At 40.8% G+C, this 25632-nt stretch overlaps 1 protein-coding gene across 1 annotated transcript in view; it reads left to right on the forward strand.

Moving 5' to 3' along the window:
- Positions 1 to 25632, forward strand: part of LEKR1 (leucine, glutamate and lysine rich 1) — a 283385-nt gene that overhangs the window by 233669 nt on the left and 24084 nt on the right. Inside the window, exons 9-10 of the mRNA XM_073626080.1 lie at positions 2075 to 2278; positions 8500 to 8593. Coding sequence (XP_073482181.1) covers positions 2075 to 2278; positions 8500 to 8593 — 298 coding nt within the window. The remainder of the gene's footprint in view (positions 1 to 2074; positions 2279 to 8499; positions 8594 to 25632) is intronic.

A 25632-nucleotide genomic window follows, 5' to 3' on the forward strand; every position in this document is an offset into this window, starting at 1 on the left:
ACAAAGAGTGAAAAATTTAAGGGAGTCTGAATACTTTCCGTCCCCACTGTATATACAAATGTAAAAAATACTGTACATCAGAAATATACAGTATCAAGGAATTCTTATTTACATATACTTCTGTAGTGAACAATACAACCGTGCATCAAATTATAAAGTGCAACCATTATAAATAGTGCAATAAAAAAGTCCACACATCATGTGAATAAGCTGTGATAACACTCTACACATAATGGGGGTTATTTACGAAAGGCAAATCTACTTTGCACTGCAAGTGCAGTCACTGTAGATCTGAGGGGAAGATCTGAAATGAGGGGAAGCTCTGCTGATTTTATCATCCAATCATGTGCAAGCTAAAATGCAGTTTTTTATTTTCCTTGCATGTCCCCCTCAGATCTACAGCGACTGCACTTCCAAGCCAACCACCAATATATTCAATTTATGTTCCACTAGCTGATTGCACACCAGCAACTTATCAAATTCAAATGACCTCCCAAACATGAGGTTATGAGCGCTTGATAGATAAAAAGACTATGCCTCAAGACTGGCCCTTGGCCCTTTAAAGCACATTCACTGAGATCCGGCCCAAACTCAGAATTTCCATGGACAATCCAATGCACATAGGAGGAAATAAATAAACTAGATAGTGTGATACCAGTAAAATCGCCAGTTAAAAAAACATACACAAACATAAAGTAATAAACAGCATAATAGCACAGAGGTTGAGCCAGCATACGTGATGACGTCACAACCAAGCCCTGCCCCAAAGCATTTTGCCACACAGGATGTCCTCATGGAACATTTTTATTGCAATCCAAGGCTCAGTTAGGGAGATTATATATAAAGGAAAGTGCAGCGCTGATATGATGTCAATGTGATAACAGAACAACAGAATAATATGACTGTATACACAGTACAATGACCTCGTATGTAAGTGAAACAAGTGTTGTCAATATGATAAACTACAAGATGATATGATTACATACTCAGTGCGATGACTTCATATGTAAGTAAACAAAAGCTAATAACAAATGTAAATCAGTGTTCTATAGTGAAAAAATTATATAGTCCCCATACAGTCACATAGACCAAGGTGAACAAACAAATTGAAATTATTGAAAATAATGTGTAACAAAAAAAAAAAGAATATGTGCATTCATGAAAGAACATCAAAGTCCATATATTACGACATGGTGACTTGAAAAAACTTGGTGCAGACAATTTGTCAGTAGATAATCCACCACCGATATATATATATATATATATGGCTTACCAGAAAGGTTGAACCCAAATAAGCATACGCCTAATGAGTCTAGAAGGCTTGTGGTGTGATACACCCAGGGGAATCTTTCATCAGCACATACAGTATCCAATGGGAGAAAAAACTTGTACAGTCCTTCACAACATTGTATGGTCCTTCGCAACAGCTTCCGAATTAATGCCCACCGGAGGGATGATAGCCAAAGGATGGATCAAAAGGTTTCTTTCAAGTGTGTGTTTAAAGGATAGAAGAAGGAATAGGCCTCATAGTGTAATTGCATTTGGATAAAAGCCATTTAATGTATATCAAAAAGGGAACACTCACATTTCATGAGGATAAAAAGCGCTTTGCAATAAAAAGTAAGGAAAGTGACGCAGTGGCATCAGCAGAGCCCGCCCCAACGCGTTTCGTCTAATAAGACATCATCTGAGGCTGTTAGGGAGATTTGCTTGCACTTCCTATCCTGTTGACAATGGTTTCCCCAGGCACAAGTGAGGGAAAATCTGCAAGAGGGACATAGAAATAAAAATCTGACTGGGGTTCTTGCCTTCCCTTACTCAACTATGTAGCTGTTAAGGAGTTCCTCTCACTTCCTCTCTGGTAAAAGTGGACAGCAGGACAGGATGTGAGAGTAAATCCCTCTAACAGAGCCCCTGACAGGTTTCCTAACCCTTTTGCCATTCTATTCAAATGAAGTAAAAGGTTTTGCTATACACTTTAACTTCTGAGGTATTGTACCTTAAAAACTATGCGGTCATTCACGTGGAAACCTGTTATTTCTTGGTTACATAGCTGTGGTGTTTTACTTCTCAGGCTTACAAAGGAACTGAGGGAGAAAGAAGATTCTGTGACAGTTCTTCAACAAAAGTGCCAGCAGATACAGGAAGAGATCACCAGAATGGGAAGCACAGAAGACCATTACAAGAGGAAAACTCTGCGTCTGGAGAGTGAATTGGGGACAGTGAATGAAGTTTTAAAGCAAACACAGCAAGAAGTTGCTCACTTGCAGCAAGAAAGGTGCTCACGGCTGTTTGTGTATAGCTTAGGCCATGGTACTTTCACGTGCTGTACATCTGTAGTAAGGATTACTCCACACAAAGCACAATTTCCTGAGAAGAGTCGCTGATAGCCACAGGCTCCACATCTATGTAACGTCTAAATTTCCAATCAAGTATGCGGTTGTTTTTCAGTTTCTGTAACAACATTCGTTACCTGCAAAATAGTGGGCTTGGGGGTTGTGTTATGTCATCACCTTCAAGAATTGCTGAACATAAATGACAAATAAAAGCACAAAAAGATGTGTTAGTTATGTGTGTATGTTTAGTGTACACACAGGCATCACTGGCCATGGATAAACATGCTGCAGCCTCAGAGAGCAAATGTTTGTATTCATAGCAACAGTTGTGTGATTGTCATCGTTAAAAAAGACATAAGGACATTCTTTTTTTGGGTCCAAAAGTTTAAATTGTAGTTATATAGTACACTCTGCTGTTTCTCTTTCAAAGCAGATTTTGTGCTTAAAGTGGTTGTAAACCCTGTAAAAAAAAAAAAAAAAAAAAACCCCTGTAAGACAAAGGCATAATGAGCTAGTATACACCGCATACTAGCTCATTATGAAATAATTACCTTAGAGCAAAGCCCTCACAGCGGCGCCCGGTCAACACTGAGGGGGATGACATGTTCCCCCAGCATTATTTCCGGGTTCGCAAGCTCCGGCGCTGTGGGTGGCCGGAGCCACGATGACGTCAGCTCGATTCCGGCAAGAAGCTCTGACCTTCCAGCACGATACGCTGGACCTTCAGAGCGCATGCACCGCTGATATCAGCGGCTGCATACAAGGTGAATATCTCCTAAATGGTGCATGTTTAGGAGATATTCATTTTACCTACAGGTAAGCCTTATTATAGGTTTACCGGTAGATAAAAATCACCAAGCGGGGTATGCAGCCGCTTTAAAGTTTATATAAACCCAACACCAAAAACCTAATATATTGCAGTTTAGCAATTCTTTACCCCTTGCTTCCACCCTTAACTCTGGCCCATTAAAGTGATTCTAAAGGAAAGATTAAAAAGAAAAAAAAAAAAGCTATACTTCCCTGCTCTGTGCAACGGTTTATTTTCTCTTCTTTTTGGGTCCCCCACTGGTGGTCCTGTCTTCTCCCCTCGCCGAGTGCCCCCATAGCAAGCCCCTTGCTATGGGGGCACTCAAGCAGGCTCGCTCCCAAACCATGCACTGTGTGTCCATTCACACACAGAGCGTGGCTTGACCCCACCCCTGCTCCCTCCTGGCTGTGATCGACAACCAATGGCTCCTGCTGCTGTGTGAGCCAATGAGGAGAGAGAGACCCAGGAGAGCTGCTGCTCCCATGCTCATCGCTGGATGGAGATGGGGCTCAGGTAAGTATAAGGTGGGGGATCTGCACCCAGAAGGTTTTTTACCTTGAGTCCTTACAACCACTTTAATTGGATCTTAAATTCGTTCTAAAGCATAACTTTTTTTCTATGAATGCAGTCTCTGCATTAAGGTAAAAATTGCCCTACTACCTGTCCCTAAACACTTACCTGGCTCCTGTCACCACTCCAGAGCTGTCACGGCAGAAGCACCGCTCCCTCTCTTCCTGGTCTTACAGGAGACACAGAAGAAACTCCTGTGAAGAGGGAGCAGGGGCATGGCTTATCAGCACTTGGTGTGTCTATGGATGCACACAGCCCAGCTCAGTAGCGCATACGTATGGGTGCCTCCTTAGCACCCAGCTTGCTAAGGAGGCACCCCGGAGGAAGGAGAAGCTGACAGCACTGGTGGGGGACTTTCAGAAGAGGAACTAAGTGACCTTTCTGTGCAATATCATTGCAAAGAATAGGTAAGTATGGCCTTTTTTTATTTTAAACCACAGCAAAAAAAAAACATAGCCTTTAGTAATACTTTAATGTCAAGAAGTGACATTCCTGATCATTTGATTACTATAATTGGCTGTCTCAGCAATCAAATAAAAGATCTGTTTCCAGCACACCATAATCTTCTGTGAAAAGAAGCATCTTTATCGACGTTTGCTCAGCATAGGTGCTGTAAAAACGGGGGTCCGCAACCTGTGGATCGTGATCTACCAGTAGATCACAGCCAGGTGACTGGTAGATCAATGTCTGGGCTTGCTTATCCACCATCCTAGAGCATCAAACAGAGTGCAGTGCAGAAGGACTACTTGTAAAGTTGGAGCTGTAGTAGGGAGCAAGAGCCGTTGCCTCCTTTTGTAATGCTGGCTCCTGTCCTGTGCGGAGTGACATCAACTGCACTCCACCTCTCATCCTGGCTTGCAGTCTCCAGAGTGGTGCCAGCAGCAGGAAAGAAGAGATCTTCAGGTCAGTGTGAAGCAATACACTGGACATAATAGTATAAGGCTGCTTTCACACCGATGTGCTGTGGTTTACCTGCACCTTGGGTGACACACAGTGCATTTGAGACTTTCCTGTGTTAGCTACACTTTGCTATAGACTTCTATTATATTCTGTGGGTTTGGTGCACTTTCTGAATGCAGGAGTTTTGGTGTGCTTTCAGAAAGTGCACCACACCTGCAGGACATAATAGAAGTCTATAGCAAAGTGTAGCTAACCCAGGAAAGTCACAAATGCAGTTGGGGGGGGTGGTAAAACCCCAAATTTAAGCTGCGTTTTACCACCCCTACCCCAACCACACCCTCTTTGGCTGCAGTGGCCAGGGTTGTACCCATTTTGCAGCCGCAGCAGGGGTTATATGCCCTGTCATGGTTGGTGGGTGTAGCACCTGCCAAGCATGACCCATTCAAGTGAATGAGGCCGCTCTGCAAGTGCCCTGCAACCAGCAAACAAGGGTAAAAGCAGGCAGCGTTGTGTAGCTTTCCCCCAACTGCTTTAACCCCTTGGACCCCGCAGAAGCATGGGGCACTTGCAGAGTGGCCACATTTACTTGAATGGGTCGCGATTGACAGGCAGTAGCACCCACCAAAGGCAACAGGGCTTAAATCCTGCTGCGGAATGTGTACACCTTTGGCTGCTGCCGAAGGGTTTTACCAACCCCCAACTTTACATGTGAACAAGCCCTAAGGGTGGTGCTGCGGAGTACAACTAAGGGCTCATTCACAAGTGCAGCAGGCACTGCTGCCCCATGGAAAAGCGATCCACGCGTGTTTTACAGGTGGTGAGGAGGTGATATGTTGCCTCTTCACCACCTGATTTAAACCCGTGATTGCCATGCAATTCACGCAATTGCGATGCAGTAGCATGGCAATTCGAGAGTTAAATCGGGTGTGAGGAGGTGACACTGGGTGACACTGTGGCCGGTGATCTTTGACTTCTCTCATGTTTTTCAGGTAGATCTCCACCTCTTTAAGGTTGACTACCCCTTCTATATAACATAATGAACAAACATTGATAAAGACAGTCCTTTTCACAGAAGATTAGGGTGTGCTCTAACATATCTTTTGTTTGATTGCTGTGGGGCCATCCACCAATTTCTCCAGCACCCTACAATTGGGTCTATATCAGTATCTGATGTATGATGGAGATATCTTTATGATGGCTGTCATAGCAGCCACATGATTGCGAGTCTGTCCCACCAGATCCTGAATGTAATGGGGACCAGGAGCTCAGTGTGCTGTCATCACACTCTCAGTACTGAACAACAGAACCCCATGGACACATACATATATATGTGGGGCCGCAGCAGTAAAGCTCACCCACAGTGCTCCCACATACAGGTGTGTTCATAAGTTTACGTACCCTGGCAGAATTTATGATTTCTTGGCCATTTTTCAGAGAATATGAATGATAACACAAAAACTTTTCTTTCACTAATGGTTAGTGTTTGGCTGAAGCCATTTATTATCAATCAACCATGTTTACTCTTTTTAAATCATAATGACAACAGAAGCTATCCAAATGACCCAGATCAGAGTTTACATACCTCAGTTCTTAATACCGTGTATTGCCCCCTTTAACATCAATGACAGCTTGAAGTCTTTTGTGGTATTTGTGAATGAGGCTCTTTTGCATCTCAGATGGTAAAGCTGCCCATTCCTCTTGGCACAAAGCCTCCAGTTCCTGTAAATTCTTGGGCTGTCTTGCATGAACTGCACATTTGAGATCTCCCCAGAGTGGCTCAATGATAAGGAGGTCAGGAGACTGAGATGGCCACCCCAGAACCTTCACTTTATTCTGCTGTAGTCAATGACAGGTCGACTTGGCCTTGTGTTTTGGATCATTGTCATGTTGGAATGTCCAAGTATGTCCCATACGCAGCTTCCTGGCTGATGAATGCAAATGTTCCTTCAGTATTTTTTGATAACGTACTGCATTCATCTTGCCATCAATTTTGACCAAATTTCCTGTGCCTTTGTAGCGCACACATCCCCAAAACATCAGCGATCCACCTCCCTGTTTCACAGTAGAAATGGTGTATCTTTCATCATAGGCCTTGTTGACTCCTCTCCAAATGTACCGTTTATGGTTGTGACCAAAAAGCTAAGTTTTGGTCTCATCACTCCAAATGACTTTGTGCCAGAAGGTTTGAGGCTTGTCTCTGTGCTGTTTGGCGTATTGTTAGCGGAATACTTTGTGGCATTTGCATAGTAATGGCTTTCTTCTGGCGACTCGACCGTGCAGCCTATCTTTCTTCAAGTGCCTCCTTATTGTGCATCTTGAAACAACCACACCACATGTTTTCAGAGAGTCCTGTATTTCACCTGAAGTTATTAGAGGGTTTTTCTTTGTATCCCGAACAATTTTCCTGGCAGTTGTGGCTGAAATTTTAGTTGGTCTACCTGACCGTGGTTTGGTTTCAACAGAACTCCTCATTTTCCACTTCTTGATTAGAGTTTGAACACTGCTGATTGGCATTCTAAATTCCTTGGATATCTTTTTATATCCCTTTCCTGTTTTACACAGTTCATCTACCTTTTCCCGCAGATCCTTTGAAACTCATTGACCTTTTATACACACACACTAATTACAAGCAAACAGATCACAGGTGAGGATGGTTACCTTTACTAGCCATTCAAACCCCTTTGTGTCAACTTGTGTGCATGTTATCAGGCCAAAATCACCAGGGTATGTAAACCTTTGATCAGGGTCATTTGGGTAGTTGCTGTTGTCATTATGATTTAAAAAGAGTAAACATTGTTGATTGATAATAAATGGCTTCAGCCAAACACTAACCATGAGTGAAAGAAATGTTTTTGTGTTATCATTCATGTTCTCTGAAAAATGGCGAGGAAATCATAAATTCTGCCAGAGCACAACTGTATATGCATTACTCCTGCGGTAACAGGTTAAATGTGGTTTCTGCATTAGTGTACTTTTTTCCAGGCTTTTGTAATTATGACGACTTTAATTGCAACAGCTTATCAGAGTGGGAGATAAGGCCATAGGGCATTGGTAATGCCTAGGGGTATTGTGAGAGTGCAGGGTAGCAAAAGAAAGAGGTTGGGTAACCCTGCTATGGGTACTGCCCTTGGAGTGCTGGATGGTTTGTGATTTTAGCTCAAAGCACACATCAAGGTTTGGAGAAATATTTTGATAACATTAAACTGGACAAAAAAAATAATGGAATTTCTGAAATGTGTTCAGAACTTTCTTCATTGTGCACAGTTGACAGTCAGATTCAGACTTTCAAATGACAACTAGGGTCTGAAAATGTTAATCAGGTTTAAGTAAACCTGTCTTGAAAAAAAAACTTAGGGCTGCTATGTATAACTTTTTTCTGGTGGCTTCAACACTTTCTGGGACATTGACCAGAAATATAATTTAGTTCAGGTCAGAGGTTCCTATATGCATGCTTGTTCTGGGTCAGTGGCACAACTGCTGGATGCAAGAGGGTCAGCAAGACAACCAGACAAGAATTTTCGAAAGGAGAAGGCAGTAATGGTAGCCTTTGTGTTTCTATCATGACAGGTTTCCTTTAAGTTATGTTTCAGAATAGGCCCAGGATCTGTCCTCTAACCTGGCTCCCCAGTCATAAGCTAATATGTTTGAACTCTGTAAAGATGTCATGCATTTGATCTGATCATAAACAGACATGAGATCTCACAGCAGCAGAGATAATCATGAAATCCCTAATCCTAATGCTGCTAAACTGCTTCCAGCAACGCGCTACCCATTTTCCTGCATCAGCTGGCAGTGTCTGTGCTCATTCTGTGAATTTATTGCAGGACTTATTGACTTTGGATGAATTACAGTTGCATAACTTGTTATTTTTAACATTTCTTTCAGGGAATTGCAGATGATTTCATATCAGAATAGAATTGAGCAGCTCCAGGAAACGCTGAAACAGAGGATGCAGTCTGATGACAGCTGGGAGACAAAGGTACAGGCAGAGCACCTATGGGTGTGTTCGTTTTGATGGATGGTATCTTTTCAGTAAATCTTTCATATGGCACATGTTCTAGCATGCTTTGCTTATCTGATGACATAATATGTAAAACCAAGTACTTCTTTTATATCCCTGCAGTAGTCTTTCTGATAAACAAATACACATTGCTGTTAGCATGATGAAAGAGTGGAACAGTAAAAATCAAAAGCCACTCCTGATCAAGGGGCCATTTTAGACCTACCACCATAATACAGTAGTGTTGTAACAGCTAAAATGAAAGTCCTCCTCTGAACTCCATTCAAATTCATAAATATTTTTATTGTTAAGATAGAAGTACCTAGGTGGATCTATCTATTTGATGCTGCATATTTCCCCTACTGCCTCTGCACTGAGAACTCAGCGATCAAATACAGCTGATCGATCAGTTCTCCCCTCCAATCTGAACAGAGAGCTGTGACTGTCAGTCATTGGCTCTCTGCTCTGCCCCTCCAATGCTCACTGGAGTGCTGGGCTGTGGAAGGTGCAGGAGCAGCTGGCTTAGTCTCCCAGTGGCCCGCTGAGAGGCTGAGCCAGCTGCCAGTCCAGGTATTAAGATGGATTCTGACTGTAAAGTCAGGATCAGTCAACGCCTGGACCAGCTGAGTGATGTCAGCTGACAGCGGACTTTAGCCTGCTGTTGACTGAAAACGGGTCATAGGAGTGCAGAACGAACTGCACTCCTGTGATCCATAGGAGAAATAGGGCCAAAAAAGCTTTGGCTATACTTCTCCTTTAAAGCCCAATGGTAGGCTGCATATATAGAAATAAATTGTATTTTTTCTCTACTTTATCCTGCAGCATAGGCTAAAATAACCAGTGAAAATAGCTGTTCTGTCTCTTTAGGCCCGCACTAGATAGTTCGAATTTCGGCTGGTTCAGCAGAAACTGGCCAAGATTCGAACCATGTGTGGGCAGGCTGAATGTACCAAGTTAATCGATCAATTAACTTGGGTACAACCAGCCTGCTGGAATTACTTGTGATTTTGGCTAGTGGCTGCTATAGCTGCTAGCACTGTCTTCTCCCGGTAGGGACGACTTCCCCCACCCACACCATGCCAGTTGTACACAATGAATGAGTTTCATAGCCATTCATACTATTGTGATGATCTCTGTGATTGGTCACAGTGATCGCATGGTACAGACAGGGCCAATCACAGCTTTTCTGTACCATGTGATAGCTGTGACCAATAACAGCTATTACAATCGTTTACACTGGCAATAATTGAATGCCATTCATAAAATTGATTGCTTATAACAATGATCAACATTATTATAAGAGCAATCATAGTGTAAAAAAAATCCTGATCACCTCCCCAGAGTAGTAAAGTGTCACTATCATAACACTGCACTGCTTCTGGTCACAGTATGTAAAGAAAAAAACTAAGAAAATAAAAAAATATAAAAAAATAAAAAAAAATATTCAGAATTTTTTTTTTTTAAATACTGTCACCAGTCAGAACCCCTGATCAACGCCACACCAGTCACATGATAATGGCGTACTGCTCTGGTGTCCGTTTATGAAACTGTGAACAGCGGTGATCCCTAGGATCACTGCTAATCTCGGTTCATTAACGGTTTATGAAACAGAGATGTTCGGGGAAGAACATGTCTCCCCCGATCATCTCCACACACTGAGAAGCTGTCATTGACTGACACAGAAATGGACAGTTTATGAAGAAAAAAAGCTCTATCTGTCTCAATAAAATGATAAACATTTCTTTTGGGTACTTTGTTGCATGACTGAGTAATTGACTCCAAACATCATCGTTTTCCATGGAAATAGATGCACTGGAGAAAAGAGTTTGGCTTGCTAAGGGTGCTGTGTGTACCTGAAAAGCTGGGGATGATCATAAGCAATTAGGCCTCTGGAGGTCTCGCAGAACCCTTACAAAACTTGATGAGGGTAGAGCATGTTACTCAAGCAAAGACATTGCTTTGCAGCAGCAGCTACAAGTATGAACCACTGTAAGCTGAGCTTTATGCTGCAGACTTCAGTCTCCTCAATGCTTCTTTGAATGGTCTCAGCTCAGTAGAAACCTAAAGGGAGTGCAGACAAGGAATGGCAAATATGAGCAATGTGATTTAGCATCAACTTGTATTCACTGAACCTTGGGCCTTTTATTTCATTCCATTGCATGTAGAACAGGAATACACATATAATTGCAGTAAGCACAGAGACATTCACACCTAATTATAATTGGTTTGATTACAGTAGTTGATGATATCATATGCTCCCCACCATTGTTGTCCAGCCTTTTTTTTTGTCCCCTGGTTCACCTGTTTGCATATGGGAAAATTTGATGTTTGAACACAAATCACACAGGGTAGGATTAGTCAGAATCAATCATTGCTCGCTGTGTCTTCTCATTTCTGACACAATTGTGACACCTGCTCCAGAAGACAATGAATGTGGAAATATATTTACGTTAATATGTTACCCACTAAATCTTTTCTGCAGCACGTAGAGGCAAAAACATATTAAATGTTTTGTAACTGTACTGTCTTCCCCCATATTGTAAAGCTCTGCACAAACTGTTGGCGCTATATAAATCCTGTATAATAATAATAATAATAATAATTAAATGGCTAGCTCATACCTCTCGCAGAGGTCCATCGGCTTATCAATTGTGTGCACAGTCCGTGTGCCCTCCACACTGCAAATATAAGTCCAGAAAAAGATGGATCAGCACATCTGTGGGGATAGCATGAAGCTTTACTGATAAGGGCTCATTCACATGGGCGCTACGGCCCGTACAGTGTGAATGAGCGCTTTGTTTATGCTGCTGGAGCTGCCTGGGGATGCAGTGTCTGTATAGACACAGTTGTGATGCGCTGCCATAAATTGCCATGCGATTCGGCATGGTGCGCAGCAATAAAATGCAGCATGTCTGCATTTTATTGCAGCCCTAGGCTGTGTTGCATCGTGAATGGGACACATAGGAAGTAAGGATGAGCTCCGGCGTGTTCGTACACTCCACGTGCAGAGACCACCAGGAAGTCGGCACGACGCTGCGCTAATCACAGGCAGTAAGACATTTTCCCGATGTGCGACTGCAGAGATCGGGAAATGTCTCACTGCCTGTGACTTCCCGCCGGAGCTCATACTTAATAGGAAGCAATTGTTTCCTGTGTGTCCTTGCAGTGACAGACATCTTGCAATGCAGTAAAATGCCTGTCATCGCAGTATGTGTGAATTCACCCTTTGGCTTTACTGCCTGGAAAGTAAAATAGAGGAGTAACCCATTGCAACCAATTTACTAAATATTTGCCATCTGCATGCTAAAGACTAACTCCACCTTTTGCAACATGTTACTCCCATATTTATGGTGTAATATTTACCACAGTACTAACGAAACCCCCCTGGGACAGCGTGCAGGGGTTCCTCCACTGCCACATTTGAAATTGTTGTAATTGTGGGTGGACTCCACCCACACAGCCGCATCGTTCATTCACAGATATCTGTGGAAGGAAGTTTTAGGTCTCGTTCACACCATGGTGCAGAGGTGTCAGTTTTTCTGCATGGGTCCTGCAAGGGCACAACAAAATAATGGTTTGCTATATGCCTTGTTCACACCACACCACAACATGCAGATTTTTTCTGCGCAAGAATCTGCAACATGTCTGCAGTGTTCTGCACGTAATATGACATCAACAGTGGTGTGAATATGGCACATAACTGACATGGATGTAAACTGATGTCAACGTGCATGAAAACAGATGTCTCTGCAAGTGAAATCTGCACAGTTTTCCCTTCAGTTCCCATCAGTTTTCATGCACGTATGGTAGGAACGAGCAGAGACATCAGTTTCACATCAGTTTACATCGGTTTTCATACATGTGGACATTAAAGTTGCCACCTCATCCCTTTAAGCCCGAACACATATGAATTACACAGGTTCTGAGGCTAGTTTATAGCAGATAAGGCACCAAGTGAGTTTAATTACCACCTTAATCAGCCACAGAACCTGTGTAATTAATATGTGTTTGGGTTTAAAGGGATGAGGTTGCAACCCCATACTGGACATCAGTTTTCATGCGCATCAGTTTTGTGCCATATTCACACCAATGTTGATGTCATGTCAGTTTTTTCTCTGTGCAGAAAACTGCATACACTTTTCAGATTCCTGAGCAGAAAAAATCTACACGTTATGGCGTGAACAGGGCACATAGAGAATTTTTTTTTTTTGTGCCCTTGCAGAACGCGTGCAGAAAAACTGATGTCTCTGCACCATGGTGTGAACGAGGCCTTAATCACTGCACTTGTAGACCATTCCATCTCTGGAACTGAAAGTCCGGAGCTCAGTATGGGCAGGAACCTGGAGAAAAAGTCTACAGGAGCCTGACATTGCACACACGATCCACCGATTGTAGATGCAATGCTTTACAGGTTCCTGTGAAAAAAAAATACATATACATTTTTTTCCTGCAAAAATATGTGCATTTATTATTTTTTTTGAACGATGAATTTATCCTTTAAAAAAATCTTTATACTAGAATATACATGCAATAAAAAAGATAAACATACACTATTTTTCGTAAATATCCTGTAAAAAAAAAAATCAATATCCCAGTAATAACTGAGACATTCTGACATTTTAGCACCTAAATGGTAACTCCTAAAAGCTTCCACAGACAAAAGGCTGGCTCCTACATCAGCCTTTCTTAATCCAATAACCACTCTGTCAATAGTCTGGAAATAGAACACTGCTAACTCTTCCCATGCTGGTTCAAAAATGCCAAGAGACATTAGAACAGTGTTTCTCAACTCCAGTCCTCAAGGTGCCCCAACAGGTCATGTTTTCAGGCTCTCCATTATTTTGCACAGATGATTTGATCAGTTTCACTGCCTTAGTAATTACCACAGCCCTTTCATCCGAGGGAAATCCTGAAAACATGACCTGTTGGGGCGCCTTGAGGACTGCAGTTGAGAAACACTGCATTAGAGGGACAAGTCACTTGTAGGAAGATTTACTAAAACCGGAGCACTCAGAATCTAGTGTAGCTGTGCATGGCTGCCAATCAGCTTTTAACTTCAGCTTGTTCAATTAAGCTTTGACAAAAAAACAAAAAACTGGAAGCTGATTGGTTTCTATGCAGAGCTGCACCAATGTTTGCAATCTCCAGGTTTAGTAGACTCCCCTTGGAGTCTGTGATATGTTCTCCCATTCCCTTTTTCAAAGGCCTCATAGTGCATCCAACATAGGAGGTTCATTTACTATAGCGCGAATATGCGATCGCGCACTAATTAGTGCTCAAAACGCCAAATAGCGCTAATTAGCGCCCAGACGGAATTCACAATAACGCTGGCGAACAAATACTCCCAAAATCGAATTCACTGTAGCGCCCAGACAACAAATAGCAGCCAAACCCTTACTCTTGTTAGGACCATGACTATTGCACATGGAAATAATGTTTAGAGCATGATATGATCTCCTAAATGGTACTGAAATCTGTGGTATCTTTTTTAAAGATAATCTGCTTTTAAAGTGTGTGAAAAAGTGATTTCTACACTGAAATATCTTAAAAGTCTAAGAGGAGATAAATTCCCCATCTCTTTACAACTGGGTGCCAACAAAACTGAGCATGCTCAGACATGCAAACTACTATCATTTTAATTCCCATGGCTTTTTTACAGTAAATACCAAAATTAGCGCTGGGTTAAAAAGTGTTTTTGGGAGTGAAATTTAGATTTATGTAGCCCAATGCAAGTTTCAGCCACTGATTCTGATTGTAACTTCCCTAAAATAAAAAACTTTTCTTGTTGAGATGAATGTATCTTTCTCTAAAAGAAATTGTCCTAGCAACAATGTTTCTTTATCATCTATATTCTTTTTAAGAATGCTAGAATGTTTTGGTAAAATATTTTTTCTCTGTCACTTTCACTTGTTGCTGACCAGGACATTTTGATGATAGGCAACGCCTATCCTCATATTGATTAGTGGTTCCAAATGAATAATTACTGCAGTAGGGAACAGACACAAAAGATACGCTCAGCATCTTTCCAAATAACTGTTCTGTTTATTATGACGCAATTGAAGGTTTTTATACACAATGAATTACATAGGTATCACATTAATATTATAACTGTACATTTATGGTAACAAGGGGCGTTACATAGGCAGACTGATTCTAATCAGAACTCGAAAGAATGTAAACATGTAATGAAAACATTATTAGTGCTGTTGCACAGTGAGGGCAGAGTACTGGCTGTATACTCCTGTGGCCAGAATGGCCTTCTAGCTGAATTGTTGGCATGCTGGCTTATCAGCATATGTAAACACAGACAATTCTACATAAAATGGAAGACGTACAAAAGACAAATATACCTTCAACGTGGCTAAACTACTTTTCAAATATACATATCCCTTACAATTAAAGTAATTGAATCAAAAAGTACCCTAGACTGTGATCGCAAGAGGGAAACAAATAAAACACAAAGATTTCTTTAATTTAGTAATTTTTGCAGTGTCTGGTGTGGATCCAGGTGATCCTTCAAGTTTTGCACAACTTGTACATGAAATAGATGCTGTATTGAGTCTCCAAAGATTTCCTTATATATAAATGTATCTTAACAATCCACAAGTCACCTGGCTTTAGTTTTAGATCCTTCCAAACTTTTAGGATCTGGAATTGGGGAGAAAACACATAAATGAGTTTGTCAAAAACCTTAAAAGATCAGCAACATTCTCTGTGAGATCCAAATGGAGGACTTCAGCTGTTGAGACAAAATATAAGCAAGTGAGTAACACACTCCCAAACCAAATTCCATAGGGAGAGAGTCCAACATCCCCTTAGGGGCTTGATAAAATAGAAGAAAACATTCAGGCAAAAGTTTTCTAGTTTCTTACTCTACTTTGTCTGCTACATTGTAGACAGTAGGGGGTATAAAAATAAAACCTCAAAACTTCTAGTAAGGACTCTCCTATAAAAATGATTTCCTCTGTTACTCTCTGTACTTTCTGGCACTCTGTACTTACAAACTACTTCTGATAACACTTTTTACTGTGGCCTTTGCAGTAGCATTTGCCACTGGACATCCAGAAAACATGTCCATACAGACAAAATACATACTCGTAAGATCCTGACTTGGGCATCTGTATCTGTATCTTTTTGTAATCTCTGGAAGGGATGTTCAGCTTTTGGTAACACCTTTGGTAACAGGTAAAACAAGAAGTGGTATGTTATAAAAACAACTGTGGTGAACCCTGGCTCTATCCCACGCTCATTTACTAAGGCAGCCATAACTGCTTGTGACTGATGACACGGTTCATGTGTCAAGCTGGAGGGAAAAGAGTGGTTGGCAGACATAAATGATCACCTTCTCCAAAGTCCTGTTTCATAAGAAGTTGCCCCTTGTGGACCACTTGTTCTTCTCGTTCTGGGGTCCTTAAAGTTGAATTGTTAATCCCAGCTATACTGGGCCAGAACTAGGGTGGAATCTGTGAGTTGCACAGACCCATCAAGTGTCCGGGGCTGTAAATGCAGCATCCTTAGTCGCCTGGTCTGCTTCCATGTGTGAGTTTTAATGTTAGTATGGCTACCTCAGCAAGAACCTGGAAGGCTGAAAACAGCCGATCATATTAACTTAGCATGCTTGATTGGTTTACCTGCCAAAGTAAAAACAAACTTCTGGCCCTTCAAATGGAACCAAAAACTCTTTATATCTCGACTATCTATATAAATATACACTCTTTTTATATCTCCCAGGCTTTGCTAAAACATGGAGCTCTGCTTCTGGAGCTGGGGGAAAGGATCCAATGACTAAATACAGAGTATCCTTCTGGGTGATAAACTGCATCCTCAGTATAAAACCGGGAATAACGCTACAAAAAAATAAATATCTGGGTCTTCAGGAAGTGTGTCCTGCACTGGGCTCACAGCAGCTGATTCCTACACCTTCAATTTAACACATGTGGTTTTTCCTTTGTCTCCAGCCTCCTCCAATAGAGGCAATAAGGTGGCTGGATTCAAATGTACGCATTTATCATTGTTAGATTTGTACAAACTCATATTTTAAACCTTTCATTAGACAAACATTTAGTTAGCTGTATATTTGCTGCTCAGAATGTGGGACCATTAAAAATTAAATATTTGACCAAAATAATGTCTGTAACTTTGTCTAGCACCTTTGCATAAAGCTACAGCTCTGATATATCGGGATGAACCTTTCATTACTGGGTCCAGCTTGCATAAATATATTACAATGGCTTGTTTTCTATCCTGCTGTTTGTGTAAGAACTCCTGTTTCATGTTTCAAAAAGACAACTTTTCCTGGCAGTATTATAATAAATGATAATACCCTGCGGTCATGCAGAGATGTCCATAAATCCAAAATATTCTTCTGCTTATACCACGGCACTTACAAGGAAAAGGGCACATCATTTCACAATCCACATGTTCTGCTTTGGATTTCAAAAATAAAAATAAATAAAAACACAAGGACCAACAATCTGTATGATGGACCAGAAAGCACTCAGCCACATCAAAAACTATAAAACAACTGGCTGCAGGTGACATCTATCCTAACAGGGTGTGTGGACTTGATGTGATGGGTCTGTTATATTTAAATTTTATTTATCATTACTCTCACATCATGGACCTCACATCAAGTTATTATCAAACCTTAAGATTTCATTTTTGTAGGAAAACTTCTTATGTATCCCATCCATCTTGGCTTTGTTAAACATTATGGCAGCTGTATTTCAATTTACCTCATCTCAATCTTTTTTTTCCACTCAATAAATGTAAAATTATAAAATTGTTATGTTAATCTAAACTAATCCCATTTTTACAAATTCCCCCATTAACCTGGACTTCATTTCCAACCAAAGGTTGTCTAAACCAGTTTCAATATATCTATATTATTAATAAAATTGTTAAACTCATATTAGAAATTAATACTCATATATAATATTTATCCACAGATACATTTCCTTAAAGGGAGACATATTACTTAATTTTACTTAATTTTTCTTTTTTAAATGCTCTGTCTCCACTATCAAAGGATATTCAATTTGTGTAATACACGGTTAAATGTAACCTTCATTTTACCATGTTTGGAAAACAGATTAAAAAATAATTGTGATCACATTATTTATCATTAGATTCGTTAACCTGGCACATTTTGTTATAAATGTTTTGTCTAAAAAACTGAAATTAGAATGGTATCCTTCCAGTTTATCACTGACCTCTCATCCCACCCACATTCTTTCATGAGAGCACAAAGGAGGGGGTCACATCTGCATACATGACACACACAAGCGATAGAACTAAAGGTTCCAGCATTCACACACATACACAAATATATATCTCTAAAATTACTTACATTTTTCCCATTTGTACACAACACATGCATATCATATCTCTCACTTTCTTTTAACTCTTTTAATATTTCCTTGCTTAACTTCTGCTTTCCTTATTTTGTTCTGATATCCTTTGCTTCCAATGTATTGTAATACCATACTTCACATACTCTAGCTTCTATGATTCTATGATCAGACAGGTAGCCATAGTGCTCATCCCATCTTCCCTCTCTGTCAACATATAAAGTATTCTGTTTTAACTCTCATTACTCTTTTTTAACTTAACTAGTTGTAGTGCCTGACCCCAAATTCATCCCACAACTTAACATGAAAATGTCCCTTTCTTTCTAGTGTTAATTGTCACCCTTGATCCATCCTGCTCACATAGATAGCTGCTCACATAGATAGCTGTTTCTCTAGCTGTTTACTCTGTTTCTTAGTCCCTGTGGACTTTGGTAACCCAGTTAGCCATTGTGAATCCCTGTCCATTTTAACCATTAATCTAGGGGCTCAGTATAGGCGGAACCGCACCTTTGGTTCATATATAGCGCTCCTCTTGTGCTGGGCATTTTTGAGGGTCTCTTACCCTTCATTGCCTTACTTAATTTAATGCCCATAATGACTGGCCAGTCTTCTCTACGTGTACCTATACCCTCTTGCCTCTAAACTACTTTATCTAGCTGATGTACTACATATACCTGTGAACAGCACTATTCTTCCCTTTACTATCTATAACACTCCGATGGACAGTAGACAGTGACAACATAACATATAACCAATCAATACAGTTTGATTAAGGGGAGTAAAATAGGTACCCTTTGTCCTGAAAATGCCTTACCGATCAAGGAATTCTGATGACTCAAATGTAAGCAAAAGGCTTACCTCAGCCGGCTGATTATCAGAAATTCCCGGATCATCTCAAGCTCCTCGTTTCAGATACTCAGGGTCACCTGTAAAGCCCCTCCTGGCTGGCTCGCCACTTGACCAGGACATTTTCATGATAGGCAACTCCTATCCTCATATTGATTAGTGGTTCCAAATTAATAACTACTGCAGTAGGAAACAGACACAAAAGATACGCTCAGCATCTTTCCAAATAACTGTTCTTCTTTATTATGACGCAATTAAAGGTTTTTATACACATGATAATGTAGGTATCACATTAATATTACAATTGTACGTTTATGGTAAAAAGGGGCGTTACATAGGCAGACTAATTCTAATCAGGACTCGAAAGAATGCAAACATGTACTGAAAACATTATTAGTGCTGTGTGCACAGTGAGGGCAGTATGCAATACATACAAAATAGAATACAATTTTATACAGAACTTACAAATTTCCATTACACTGTCCATCTCACAAAAATCTTTACCCAAACTCACACAGGTGTCTTTACAAACCACAAAAAATATCATTGTTTATGTAAATTTAAAAAGAGTCATGGTTTTGTGTGTTTTTTATTATTTCCATTGCTATTCTACACTCACACAGCAAGAACCACCAAATATCACAGAATAAATCAAGAAGAATAACTCCTGACTAATGTAATTCCACCTTTCCACACCACCACTAATTGCAGACTCTTACCAAGCAAAAACCCACAAAATGACAGCTGTTTAGCTCTCAGCATGCTGACAGTAATCAGCCATATCCAGCCTTCAGAACAGATGGCATATGCCAGAAACAGGTTGTTCACTGGCTCTCTGGCCTTCCACAGTACACCTGCATTGATTAACTTCTTGCATCCCTGGGACTTAAGACTGATCTACACCACAGAGATACAGCCTACAAACATGTGGCAGCACAGTGGCTCACAGGCTAGCACTTCATTGAGTGTGAATCCCAATCCTGCTACCTGGCTTCTTTTTCAGTGATGACATTTTTGATGGGTTTTACAAAATGGAACCCCAAGAAAAAAATAACATTATAAATCAAGTAAGTGTGGATTTGCACCAAATCTAGAACTGGGGTATTTTGGCACAGATATGGATGTCTAAGTCTGGTGTGATACTGCACACATATTTTAATGTTGTATGCTGATGATGAATGAAGAATGCGCTTTGTCACCAATTTGTATGAAGCACCCCTCACAAAGGTGTCATTTCCAGTTTTGGACCCTCCACATGCCCAACAACGTACAAGTTTGGTCCCAGCCGTTGGTAATGTGATTTGGAGATTTTTGGGATCACTGATCATGGGCAGAGCCTTGGACATGTTTTATTTTGAGATTTACCCTGCACAGATATCAATGCTGAGGCATTTTTTCATTTGTAAAGAGTGTGTGTTCCTAATGAACAGGTGTGAGCACTTGGGGCCTACATGAAGAGACAGAATCAATTACACTGGAGGATGTGTCCTTTACTGGGTGGGTGGAAGTGTGCTAGCAAGCTTAGCTAGGTTATTTAAAGGCATTTGTGGCATGTGTTTGACCTTAGAACAGGCCCAAATTTTTCTTTGCAGTGTGTATATTGGGTTACAAATAGATATGGTCTTTGTGGGTTTTGGGGGTGTGCATAATTCCTGACCCACACCCCACTAAGGCTGTTGTTTGATGATTGCTTCTAAATCTCATGTTAGACTAACAACTGCTATGTAATAGTTAAGATAAAAAGGAAGGTTGCTGGTAATTCATTCCTGCTGTGTGTGTTTGTGTGTCAATGTAGTTTGTGCGCTGCCTTTTTGGCTTTTGTATTAATTTTGTCTGTTTTTGCTTATGATAATTATGCCATGTAACTTTTTTGGGGTTTGGGGCGAGGACTTCTGCTCACAAAAAAAGGTTAGTCATGCTTGTTATTAGCTTGATTTATATCCATGGTTTTCTAATGTGATTTGTTTAATGTGGCTAATTTTTAGTGTCTCGCCCTTGTAGATTGTAAGCTCTTTTGAGCAGGGCCCTTCTAACTATATTGTCAAATGCTGGAGCATCACTTTCATGCCCTTTTCCCCATCAACAAAGCACCCCCCCATGTTGAGGGCATGCGGCCTGGTATGGGTCAGGAGGGGGCGCTTGCACGTCCCCTCCCTTTCCTGACCTCCAGGCTGTATGCTCGGATAGTCTGGAATGGATTTTTGGGGAGACCGAATGCCATTTTTGAAAAAAAAAATTTGGGGGAGGGGGTGTCCCCTCTGAATCCATACTAGACCCGAATGTCCTGGTATGGACCTGGGGGGGACCCCACGCCATATTTCTTCGCAATTTTTTTTGGACGGCAATTTATTTTTACAGGGAATCCCACTGACAGCTGATGACTCATCAGTTGTTAAGGACGTGGCAGCCAGCTTCCCGACCCTTGCTTAGCAACCAGCTATATACTGTGAAAATAAAAACTGCAAAGCTTACAGCTTAGCAGCATATGCTGACAATAGGCGAATGCTTAATAACCAATGCCACATTTTATCTCTTCAAATGCATGCAATGGTATGTAAGTATTCAATAATATTATGGAGTGGAGTTCCAAAAATCCGGCTATTCAAAAATCAAGACAACAAACGGCGTATGGTCCCCCCAGTCCATACCAGACCTTCTGATAAGCCCCCCGCCCGCAGACCCCGACAACCACCGGCCAGGATTGTCGGGAAGAGGCCCTTGTCCCCATGCACCCTCCCCATGTTGAGGGCATGTGGCCTGGTACGGTTCAAGAGGGTGGGTGGCACTTGCTCATTCCCCCCCTATTCCTGACCTCCAGACTGCACACTCGGATAAGGGTCTGGTATGGATTTTGGGGGGCGGGGCCCACTTCAATTTTTTTTTAATTTTTGCGTGGTCGTTTTTTTCATTTTTTTTTATCTATATTGCCAGGAGTCAGCAATACTTTAGAGCAAGCTTAAATAACATTTTTCCTTTTAGAAATGTCATTATTGCTGTTCTAGACATCGCAAAGATGTGCCACTTTACAGGCAGACTAAGGAGACCCCCAGGCATAATATTTAAAGGAATTTTTCATTTTTATTGTTTCACTTTAAGCATCATTAAAATCACTGCTCTTTTAAAAACGATTGTTTAAAAAACTTTTTTTTGCATTGATACTTGTCCCCCTGGGCAGTACCCGGGTCCCCATACTCTTTTAATGGCAAATAACTTGCATACAAGTCTTCAATGAGGACTTTTGATTTTGCAAGTTCGAGTCCCATTGACTTCAACTATTATATGCTGATTTGACAGGCATGTTCGCTGGCATTAGCGTGATTTTCCATTGGCATTTCCACTATTATCATGTACCGTGCTATCGCATATTCGCGCTATAGTAAATGACTCCCATATTGTTTCTTACACATGGCACACTTTTGTCACAGTTCTTGTAGTACTTCAAATGATATATATTTTCTTAGTTGGTATAGAGAAAAACTCTCTTCCCATTGTAGTGAGCCACACAGATTTACTCATTTTTGTTTCTAAAAAAATAACTTGGGAGCAAAACTTTGCCTAAAGTCGGAGTTCCCATACTGATACATCTGATACCTTCAGTCAGTACTTGTGAATATATTTGGAATCAGTTTTGAGGATAGACATAAAGGGGGTGATTTACTAAAACTGGAGAGTGCAAATTCTGGTGTAGCTCTGCATGTTAGCCAATCAGCTTCTAAGTTCAGCTTGTACGATTAAGCTTTGACCATAAAAAAAAAAAACCTGAAAGCTGATTTTGCTCTCAATTGTATTATATTCCTTACTATAGGCTGTAGAAAAAAAAATAGTCTATACCTTCCAAGTATCAAAATCTCCTTTAAGAGACAGAATAGACTCCTTTTGCAAACAGAATTCAAGGATTCAAGCATCACTAGAGGGATCACCAGCAGGAGGAAAGAAGGTTCTGATTCCCCTTTATAGGAGGAAATTTACTAAAACTGGTGCACAAAGAGTCTGGTGCAGCTGTTCAATTAAGCATTTGCAATAAGCCCACGTTGACATCAGGCCGATTTGGCATGCGATTTGACATGTCAAATTGCATGCCAAATCTGTGGCTATTGCCGGCAATAGAACCGTCCAAATCGGTGTGACGCCGACTTTGCGGCGCAGCACCTATTCCCAAAAATAGTTCCTGCACTACTTTGCCGATTTCAGGGGCCATTTAAATAGACATCTGTGCAGGAACCCACACAGATGTCTCTGAAATCACTCCCGAAGTCAGACTGACATGCGGGTATAAATTTGTGCAAGTTCAGCTGAACTTGCACGATTTCTAACCCGCAGTCAGTGTGATCCTGGGCTTAAACCTAGAAGCTAAATCGTTACAATGCACAGCTGCACCAGATTCTGTGTGCTTTAGTTTTAGTAAATCTCCCCCAGTGTGTCCAGTTCTAGAGACCTCACTTAGGCTGGGGTCATTATACAATTTTCTTATTCAATTTCCTTTAGATTTACCTTCAACTATGTAGTGCAAGGACCTGCCTGATTGCACACAAATTGAAAGTGTTTAGGTTTGATCTCATATTATATGGTTTTGGTAAATCTAAAGAAAAACTGTAGAAGAAAATTGTATAATGTATGGCCAGTCTAACAGAAAGATATTGATAAAAATAGAACAAGTCCAGAGATAGGTAACAAAAATGGTAAAAGGCCTGGGGGACAAAATGTATCGAGAGTGACAGTCAACAGTAAATGGCTTCAAACATGCATGGGACAAACATAGATCTATACTCAGACAATACAGTTAACGAAAAAAGAAAACAGTAACAAAAAAAAATGGGCAGTCTCTTTTCTATGTTTCTAAGAGTAAAAAAAAAATTGTATAAAACTTATATCATAAGAAACCGTAAATAATAGTCTTAATTGATGGTCGTTTATACCCTTACTGAGAACATTGAATCATTCAGTCCTTTACTGGAAATGACATAAAACTTGATGATGCTGTCAGGTAAACGTAGGACTATTTATATATATGAATAAATGGAACAAACCAGAAAAATCTTATTTTCTGTCAGTTTGCAGAACACATTTAAGTTTAGGGGCTTTTGATAATTTACGTGCTGTTAGTTCAGTACTTAGAGATTGAATGTAATTTTAGATTTCCTGTGTTATGTGTTCAAAACCCACATTTTTCTCACAGTATGATGAGTAGGTTCCCACTGTGGTGGTAATATTACAAACTACATTTTGTGCATTATGCATGTCTGGCCTGCATTACGCCTACATTGTACATTGTCTTATCAATAGAGAGCACACTGTAATTCTCTAATTACAATCCTGATTTCCCCTTATTTAACAATCCACGTGTTTCCTCTTTGCATTAGCTAATGGTCAAATTCTCCAAAAATAGGTTATGGGTGGGCACTATTGTTTTCTACTCTATCAATCTGAGAAGCTCAAATTGTTATAATATTGGAAATCTCCAAAAGTAGGTGGTTGTTTGTGTCTTCAGCCCATCCCACAAGACATATGTCACATAATAGATGTCCTGGTTATTAGTTATTTAACAATATGAAGAATTCAAGGTAGGAAGACATCACTTGGCTTTCAGTGGACATGATAATTGAGAGTTGCAGGGCATTCTGGTGGGAGTATGCTAAGCTCACTGAGAAGTAGAACAAACCAGCAACTGAAATCTTAAAACTGCTATTTCTACTCTATAGGTGAAGGAAAAAGGTCATAACTAATGAGAAATTGCTATTTTTTTACAATTCTGCTATAAAAAGAACGAGACATTGTAATTGGTTGCTGTGGCCCACATTTCTATTATATACAGTATCTCACAAAAGTGAGTACACCCCTCCCATTTTTGTAAATATTTTCTTCTATCTTTTCATGTGACGACACTGAAGAAATGACACTTTGCTACAATGTTAAGTAGTGAGTGTACAGCTTGTATAACAGTGTAAATTTGCTGTCCCTTCAAAATGACTCAACACACATCGGTCTAAACCGCTGGCAACAAAAGTGAGTACACCCCTAAGTGAAAATGTCCAAATTGGGGCATTTTCCCTCCCCGGTGTCATGTGACTCGTTAGTGTTACCAGGTCTCAAGTGTGAATGGGAAGCAGGTGTTAAATTTGGTGTTACCGCTCTCACTCTCTCATACTGGTCACTGGAAGTTCAACATGGCACCTCATGGCAAAAAAATCTCTGAGGATCTGAAAAAAAGAATTTTTCCTCTGCATAAAGATGGTCTAGGCTATAAGAAGATTGCCAAGACCCTGAAACTGAGCTACAGCACGGTGACCAAGACCATACAGCGGTTTAACAGGACAGGTTCCACTCAGAACAAGCCTCACCACGGTCGACCAAAGAAGTTGAGTGCACGTGCTCAGCATCATATCCAGAGGTTATCTTTGGGAAATAGACATATGAGTTCTGCCAGCATTGCTGCAGAGGTTGAAGGGGGGGGGGGTGTCAGCCTGTCAGTGCTCAGACCATACGCCCCACACTGCATCAAACTGGTCTGCATGGCTGTCATCCCAGAAGGAAGCCCCTTCTAAAGATGATGCACAAGAAAGCCTGCAAACAGTTTGCTGAAGACAAGCAGACTAAAGACATGCATTACTGGAACCAAGATATACTTATTTGGTTCAGATGGTGTCAAGCGTGTGTGGCAGCAATCAGGTGAGGCGTACAAAGACAAGTGTGTCTTGCCTACAGTCAACCATGGTGGTGGAAGTGTCATGGTCTGAGGCTACATGAGTGCTGCCAGCACTGGGGAGCTACAGTTCATTGAGGGAACCATGAATGCCAACATAAACTGAAGCAGAGTATGATCCC

Source organism: Aquarana catesbeiana, linkage group LG04 (genome assembly GCF_042186555.1).
Source record: "Aquarana catesbeiana isolate 2022-GZ linkage group LG04, ASM4218655v1, whole genome shotgun sequence".
Lineage (NCBI taxonomy): Eukaryota > Metazoa > Chordata > Amphibia > Anura > Ranidae > Aquarana > Aquarana catesbeiana.